This window comes from Syngnathus typhle, linkage group LG20, assembly GCF_033458585.1.
Source record: "Syngnathus typhle isolate RoL2023-S1 ecotype Sweden linkage group LG20, RoL_Styp_1.0, whole genome shotgun sequence".
NCBI classification, from domain to species: Eukaryota; Metazoa; Chordata; class Actinopteri; order Syngnathiformes; family Syngnathidae; genus Syngnathus; species Syngnathus typhle.
The window spans coordinates 8,838,935-8,847,290 of record NC_083757.1 but is presented as its reverse complement, the minus strand read 5'-3'; the positions used below and the strand labels follow the sequence as shown (position 1 = coordinate 8,847,290).

The window sequence follows — 8,356 nt, the reverse complement described above, 5'->3', positions numbered from 1 at the left end:
CGCCGTTCTTTGCGCCTCAGCGCCCTCTCGCCGTCAACAATGAAGATGTAGAGCTTCCGCAGGATGTTGTGCGCCGTCATCTTTCTGTGGAAAGCATCGGGGTGGTACAGTGACCTCAATAGGCTCTCTTCCTCATTGCTACTCAGGCCTGTGACCTCTTCTGTTTTTTTCATCTGCCGGACAAGAGTAAGCAACACAATGTCAAAATAGGTATTATAGTAACAGCAAAATTCATTTCCTATCCCTAAATTGTCACACTGGCCAACCTTTTGTTTGATATTGTAGAGCAGGAGTTCAGAGTAGTGTTTGGCCTCAGACAGAATTTTACTGCCGGGATATTCCTTCTCCACGTGCTTGAGAAGAATTATGTAAGTGGACAGACCTTGGGCCAGCCTGTGCAGGCAAGCCTCCTGGAAAAAAGAATATTTAGGTCAGTTAAAAAACAAATATCTATTCAACCTACGCATAAAAGTCAAGCCGATGCTAGCAAACAATTATGGAAAGTGTCAGTGTCTGTATTTTCTCCCACCTCTGGTGGTTTTCCATTTCTGGTTCTTACCTTGCTAAAGTTGGAGCTGGGGCAGTTTGCTGGAAACTGAGGTGCTTTGTAGTGCTCCAGTAAATGAAAGTTGACATTGTTTTGGAATTCATCATCAAACTGATATTGAAATTAGTCACAAGTCAGATATGTTTTACAGCCAGGAGAAGACAATGAAGGTGCTTTCTGAATTTCCACTTACAGCTTTCTGGTGTTCTTTAGCGGTACCCAGAACCGAGTCCCAAACATGAGCAGAGGTCAGCAGGTCAGAGGGCGCCGTTTCCTCCTCACTTGAGGTGTCGCTTGATGGCAAGACGGTGGTCGCTTCTGTCAACGGAGCGCCATTGGCTCGCAGTACTAGAAAAGCCACCAAGCCCACCGCGAGAATTTGCGTGTCTAATGCGGAAGCAGAAGAAAATCATGAATGAATGGCAAAAGAGGAAGAAAATTCAGGAAACATTCATCACTGACTTACACATGTTGGGCATGTTGCGTCGAGATTACTCTTGCCTTGACCGCCTGCTCTCGTGGAACATGTCTTGACTTCTCATTGCACAGCCGTTATATATTCTACTGACCGCAGGGATTTCCGAATACCTTCCGGTTTCAATTATATACTGATGAAACCGATATCACACTCTTTTTTTTTGGTGCATACAGCAGAATGCAATTACACAGAATGAAAAAAGACGAATTTAATCATTTTTAAAGAACAACAACTTTATTTCAATTATTTCAATTAAATTTCACAACAGGTCGGAGCAGATTTTATTTAAAAAAAGCCCATTTAATTGTATTGTTATACAATATTTTTATAATGTGACCATGTCAAAAGTCAAAGTCTGCTTTATTGTCAATCCCTTCATATGTCAAGACACACAAGAAACCGAAATTCCATTTCCTCTATCCCACGGTGGAAGTGGAATTTCCATCATCATCTTCCAAACGTGCGCCAGTGGCTTTGCTCATCCTTATTTCCTGGAAGAAAAACGGGCGTCAAAAGAGAAATATTGCTTCTTGTCGCTTGAAAGATGTGTCACCTCTCCGTTGGCGTTGATCAAGGTAAAGTGGACCTGGCCTACGGGTCCCCAGTTGGACTGTGTCTCCCAGACTAGATCAGAGGGAGGATTGTGGTTTCGGCCAGCGTCAGCCGCCCAGATCTGATGCATGTAAAGGTCATTGAAATATTGAGCACCTTGTATCTGAGATCTTCCAGATAAGATTGATTACCGTGACACTCTCGTGGGCCTTCAGGATGAATTCTGCGGCAAACTTGAATACGATGGGAGCAGAAGATCCAATCTGGAGCTTCACCTGCCAGTTCCCCAAATTCTGATCCTAATAGTTGAAATTGATCTCAACAGGTTAGTCGTTACTGGAAAATGTGCAAATTTCGTAAGATGTTCCCCTGTGACACATCCACTGACCTCATCAACTGTATTGCGGAGTCTGACATATTTGCCGTACGAGTCCACCTCATCCAGAGTGACCTGCTGCTCATCCACAGTGACCTGCTGCTCATCCACAGTGACCTGCTGGGCGATTTTAGGACGAGGCACATTGCATCCGCCCGAGCTCAAACCCTCGCTGTCCTTCGGACGTTTCCTCTTTTTGCTGGCCGACATGGTTTGGCGTACCCTGGGGACAAACGTGGAGACATTAATTGCAATGAGAGGAAACGTTGTGGTATGTTCTAAAGCTGTAAAAAGACCTCTCCTCCTTGTTCTGGGTCCGCTCCCTCTCTGTAGACAGAGCCTCCTCCAGATCTTTCACTTTTTGGCCGGCTTCCAACTCCACCATGCGAGACTCGTGCTGGCTTTGGACCATGCGCAAGTCCTACGTGAGACGTGAGAATGACTCAGCTTTATTTTCATTAATTAAATAAGCGATAGTGATGGTAATTACCGACCGCGGAATGCAGCTTCTTTTCAAACTCCAGCTCATCTTTAAGGATTTGAATGTGATGCGACTTCCTGAGCAAAAACAGTATTAAACCCTCGACGCAGTCAAATGCGCTATTTATATTGATGTGCGACTATGGGATGGTTAACTGAAAGTCCAATTGAGCTGCAATTAGTCACGAGGAGGATTTTCCTTGGGGTGTGGCCCCAGCAGCAAAGCAATTGTGTCAGCACTAATATCCACGATCCATTTTGTTGTTGGCATATTTTTGATAAAATGGCCGGGCGGGCCTCACCTTGCTTCCAGCTCGTCAAAATCAATCTTCAGCTTGGACAACTTCACCTGCAGACGTTCACGCTCTGTGGCCTCTGAGTCCAGAGCCGCACGGGCTTTCGCCAGATTGGATTCTTTCTTCGTGTCCCTGTGATGACAGATATACACATAAACTGAGAATATGGAAAATTTCGGGCAGTCGGAGAAATCAGCGTGAACAAACAAATACATACAGCCGAGTTAAAAAAACACCAGAACAATCAAGTCAAGTCAGGTTTATTTGTATAGGCCTAAATCACAAGCAGTCTCAAAGGGCTTCACATAGACAGAAATTGACAATTATTCTCAAAGCATCCCCTGATCTTAAGCTCCCAAAAGGGCAAGGAAAAACTTAAAAACCCCTACCAGGGGAAAATGAGAAACCTTGAGAAGGGACCACAGATGGAAGGATCCCCCTTTCAGGATCACCAGGTTGAAATGGATGCAGAGAGGGCACAAATGATACAACATGAAAATCAATTAAATAAAAAGTGGATGTCCATGTCATAGCAGAGGGCTGCCGAAGGAGCCCTCAATTGTCCTGGCAGTGTCTTCGAGGAGGTTGAGCTGCAGTTCCCCCATCCTGAATTGGCCCACGAGAATCCAGATAGCCGCTGTCAGCATGGGTGCCACCTAACCACCTCCCCGGCCGGGGAGGGGGGAGGGAGGGGGTGGAGAGGGAGAGAAAACAAACTCCAGCCGAATCGGCCACTACAGGTTAGTTAAAGGCCATGCCATAGAAATGTGTCTTTAAACGTGTCTTAAATGTTTCTACTGAGGTAGCAGTCCTAATATCCATTGGTAGGGCATTCCAAAGCTCTGGAGCCCGAATAGAAAATGCTCTAGAGCCTGCAGACATTTTCTTGGCCCTCGGTGTCGCTAAAAGGGTAGCGTTTTGCGAACGAAGGTTACGAGACGGAACATAAGGAACAACTAGGTCGACGAGATATGAAGGCGCTAAGCCATGCAGCGATTTATAGGTTAGTAGAAGAACCTTGAAGTCACATCTTAAATGGACCGGGAGCCAATGTAAGTTGGCTAGTATTATCACCATGACAATTGCGAACACACAGAAAGAAAATAAATAACTGGAACATCACTCAAACACCGGTGATCCCATCGTGAGTCCCACATATGGGATGGTTAACTGAAAGTCCAATTGAGCTGCAATTAGTCACGAGGAGGATTTTCCTTGGGGTGTGGCCCCAGCAGCAAAGCAATTGTGTCAGCACTAATATCCACTATCCATTTTGTTGTTGGCATATTTTTGATAAAATGGCCGGGCGGGCCTCACCTTGCTTCCAGCTCGTCAAAATCAATCTTCAGCTTGGACAACTTCACCTGCAGACGTTCACGCTCTGTGGCCTCTGAGTCCAGAGCCGCACGGGCTTTCGCCAGATCGGATTCTTTCTTCGTGCAGGGCTCGAAACTAACGATTAGCCGATTGCCCGGGGCAAGTAGCGATGGCAGACGGGCAAGTAGAATTTTTTCCTCACTTGCCCGAACTTGCCCTGCCATAATACCATGTTTTCAAGCTGTAAAAAGACGATTTTGTGCATAATTTCTCGCAACTTCTGCCGCTTCTGGTCCGACATTTTGTTTTCTAGGGTTTCTCGTGTAAGTCTGCAATACATTGATAACGGCAAAGCGCTTCGTAATTAAATGCATGCTCTCTCACCCGTCCCTGGCTCTTCTGCGCCTGCGCACCAGCAGAGCTTGTTTCCGGTTGGCGGATACGAAGGCATATGAAGGCAAAACTTATAGTGTTGTCTTTTTTATTGCAAAAATGTGTCGGGCAAGTAAAAATCCACTCCAAAAAAATTCGGGCAAGTAAAATTTTGTTTCGGGCAAGTAAAATTTTCTCCAACTTGCCCGAGGGCAACTTGGGCAAAAAATAAGCTTCGAGCCCTGTGCTCCCTGCTCCCGGAAAGAGGAAGCAAGCAACAATGAACTGGATTTCAAAATAAAGTCGCGTCTAATGTCCGAGGTCAAACACGGCGATATAAATCGATGTTTACCTTTAGCATCGATGCCAATAAATCGTAGAGCATTATATAGATTAATCGATGTGTATCGATGTATCGTTACACCCCTACTCAACGACCGTCTGCAGCTGGAGGTGAGCAAGCTGAGGGAGGAAACTCCACACAGGTAGGGCCAGAGGTGGAATCGAACCAGCACCCACCTAACTGTGAGGCGGACGTGCTACCCAGTGCCCCACCGAGCCGCCCTTAGGATCCATCCGTTGCATAGTTTCTTTGAACCATTGCAAAGAGTGAGTTGTTTTTTTTTATGTGTATTTACAAAGGAACCTTTGTTTGACTTTGAAGAAACCTCTATGCAGTTTCTTTGATAAGTGCAATCAGGCATTGGTGTAATGCATGACACTGAGTCTTTCCTGGATCAGCAGAAGCAAGCTCGAGATGGCGACCCCAGAAAACATTCCTCAAGGTGCAAACAACGCCCTCTCCCAGGAGGTGGAAGATCTCCGCAAGCTCAACGACCTTCTGGGCATTTACGTCGACAACGCCCGTTCCCGGGAAGTGGGGAACGCCGGCTTGCTTTTGCGCATCACTGAATCCGAAACAGAGGTGTCCCGGCAGCTGACGGGCCTGAAGGCCGTTTTCGAGACGGAGCTGGCGGATGCCCGTGCGACTCTGGACTCTGAGGCCAAAGAGCGTGCACGTCTGGAGCTGGAGGTGAGCAAGCTGAGGGAGGAAATCAAGGAGCTGAAAGCAAGGTGAGGCCCGGCCATTTTATCAAAAATATGCCAACAACAAAATGGATGCTGGATATTAGTGCTGACATAATTGCTTTGCTGCTGGGGCCACACCCCAAGGAAAATCCTCCTCGTGACTAATTGCAGCTCAACATTGGACTAAAAAAATATTTCACCAAAAAACTACTATCAGTGATTCTTATTAAATACGACATTGTTATGATGTATAACATTTTCCATCACTTCAGCGCCTGCAGGTCAGATTTATGAAATATGTTTATCTAATGAGGCAACATCACATCCAACGGCAAACATTCTGACCAAATACATCATCTTGAAGAATCAGTGAAAGAATACATCTAAATAAAGAAATCAATAGTATTGTTGGTTTCCCTTTTTTGCCAGTGCATCATAGTCTGGGGTAAAATTTGTTGTGGTAATTCTTAGGATAGAGCCGAGGTGTCGGTCCGTTAACCTAGATCTGTGACCGGCTTTGTTGACGTTCATGTGGCTGAACGTCACGTCGCGTACGTCGAGCCAAATTGGCCACTCTCTTTTAAACACTCGGCACTGTGTCCACCTTGCTTTTTCTTGGGCGACTCATTTTAATAGAAGGATTCCAGGGGAAGGTTTGTGGGTGGCTTTAGCGTAAAACTGTCTCTGAAAACTCAGCACGCGAATTACGAGAATATTGACGTCACAGCCTACACTCAAAATTCGGCACTGATAGATGAAATGACTACGTACTACTGAGTACGCACATGTACTTGTGAGTGTGCACCGAGCTTTCTGACGGCTCCCGGGAGTAAATGCGCGGGCGGGCGGGCGCTTTCCCATCTACTGGGGAAACATAGTAATTGTAGGGAAAATGACCCCCCCAAACATTTATAATACACTTTATTCAGGTTTGGCGGGCCGGATTAAACGGCCCAGTGGGCCGGATGTGGCCCGCGGGCCGTAGTTTGCCCATGTCTGCCATAGTCGCATATCAACATAAATAGCACATTTGACTGCGTCCATCCATTTTCCATATTCCCAGTTTATTACACGATTATCATCACTATCGCTTATTTTTAATTCATGAGAATAAAGCTGAGTCATTCTCACGTCTCACGTAGGAGTTGCGCAAGGTCAAACGCCGGCACGAGTCTCGCATGGTGGATTTTGAAAACGCCCCCCAGGAAGATTATGAAAGTAAACTGCCCGAAGCCTTGATGAAGATGCAAAGCCAGCATGAACTTCAAATTAAACTCTACCTTCAAAAAGAGGTAACCATTTATCATTTGGACCTTAGAATCTGTCTCAGCTGCAAAAGTTTAAAAAGTCTGTGTTGACACTAGCTTGCAGCCCGTGATGCAAAAGTGAAAGATCTGGAGGAGGCTCTGTCTCCAAAGAGAGACCTCCTCGGGGAGAAAGACCGAGAAATGGTCGACATGAGGGAGCGGTTGGAGCAGAAGCTGGATAAGTATCAGGAGCTAATGGATTTCAAGCTAGCGTTGGATCTGGAGATAAGTGCCTACAGGAGCTGGATGAGCATCAGGAGCTAATGGATGTCAAGCTAGCGCTGGATATGGAGATAATTGCCTACATGTAGGTGCTTGACAGCGAGGAGGAGAGGTGTGTGTGGCTTACAAACATACCACAACTTTTCCTCTCATAGCAATTAATGTCTCCACGTTTGTCCGCACGGTACGCTCGACCACGTCGGCCAGCGGGAAGAGGAAGCGTCCCAACGACACGGACAGCGAGGCTTCGAGCTTCGCCGGAAGCGCTGTGACTCGTACTCCCATCACCCAGCAGGCCTCTGCTAGCGGGCAGGTCACCGTGGATGAGGTGGAGCAGGACGGCAAATATGTCCAACTCAGCAATAAAGGAGATGAGGTCAGTGGATGTGTCACAGTGGAACATCGCACATCTTACAAAATTTACACATTTTCCAGTAACGACTAACCTGTTGAGATCAATTTCAGCTGCACGGCACACGAGGAGCTCCAGCAGACCCGGATCCGACTGGAGTCCCTTTCGCACCCTAACCCTAACTCTAACAGGACGCCACTCAGAAGGGGAAGGAGTTCAGGACCCCAACAGCCTGGAGATCACAAACTCCGCCAGTGGCGAGCAGTGCTTGCATCCCACTACAGAGTCCCGGCACCATTCGTCACGGATGTAGACGCGCATTCCACCTTCTCGCGATGTTCCCCCTCGTACAATGGCCCGGTCCGCCCGCTAGCCGCTCCAGATGTACAGCAGAGTCCGGAATGTTGACGGTCAACCAAGTCCCAGTGAACACGAGCACACAGCAGTTACGCACTGTCCGGTTCGTAGATCTCAGCAGGCGAATGTCAACCATGTTGTTGTCCAGCGATCGAATATTCGCCAGAAGAATGGAAGGCACGGCCGGGCGAGCCGAGTTGGCTTCAGCCTCCTCGCACACCGCTTCCGACGCTCCCCAACCGGGGGAGGAATAGCAGAAGATGCTTAGATTCACATTGTGATCATTCTGGAAGGACAGTGTGGTTCACTCTTGTGATGGTGGTACCACCTGAGCCCTGCGAGCTCCATCAGCTGGTCCACACTGAAGCCGTACTCACTGAAGAGCTCCTCATCAATGCGCTGGGCTTCCTCTTGTCTGCAGAAGAAATACAAGTACCGTTTTTTTTCCATGTATAATGCGCAAAATTTAACTAATTTATTGTCCTAAAATCTGGGGTGCGCATTATACATGGGTACAAATAAAAATATATATATTTTTTTAATCCGGATATGATCCGGAGGCCGCCATTACAGATACGCTTTCTTCTCTGGTGTTCACTTCAAACACGCTCCATACGAACACAATGCTGTTGTATCAGACACTTGCTCGATCACCTGCTCGTTTGCTGTCA

At 47.0% G+C, this 8,356-nt stretch overlaps 2 protein-coding genes and 1 long non-coding RNA gene across 3 annotated transcripts; 1 reads left to right on the top strand and 2 right to left on the bottom strand.

The window, feature by feature from the left end:
- Nucleotides 1-241: 241 nt before the first annotated feature.
- Nucleotides 242-934, bottom strand: LOC133144982 (uncharacterized). Its single transcript, XR_009710800.1, has 3 exons — nucleotides 741-934; nucleotides 560-658; nucleotides 242-410 (listed from the first exon to the last, which is right to left on the bottom strand). It is a non-coding gene; the product is annotated as an uncharacterized LOC133144982 (long non-coding RNA).
- A 400-nt stretch (nucleotides 935-1,334) lies between these two features.
- Nucleotides 1,335-2,185, bottom strand: LOC133144087 (lamin-A-like). The gene is made up of 4 exons (XM_061266478.1): nucleotides 1,966-2,185; nucleotides 1,769-1,876; nucleotides 1,579-1,698; nucleotides 1,335-1,516 (listed from the first exon to the last, which is right to left on the bottom strand). The coding sequence occupies exons 1-4, from the start codon at nucleotides 2,161-2,163 to the stop codon at nucleotides 1,442-1,444; spliced, it is 501 nt and encodes a 166-aa protein (XP_061122462.1). The 5' UTR covers nucleotides 2,164-2,185; the 3' UTR covers nucleotides 1,335-1,441.
- Nucleotides 2,186-5,238: 3,053 nt separating this feature from the next.
- Nucleotides 5,239-7,346, top strand: LOC133144975 (prelamin-A/C-like; the record flags this gene model as incomplete). The annotated part of the gene is given in 4 exon segments (XM_061268027.1): nucleotides 5,239-5,487; nucleotides 6,596-6,995; nucleotides 7,064-7,090; nucleotides 7,162-7,346. Coding segments are annotated over 4 exon segments (861 nt in total), but the record flags the coding sequence as incomplete, so codon positions are not given.
- Between the last annotated feature and the right edge of the window lie 1,010 nt (nucleotides 7,347-8,356).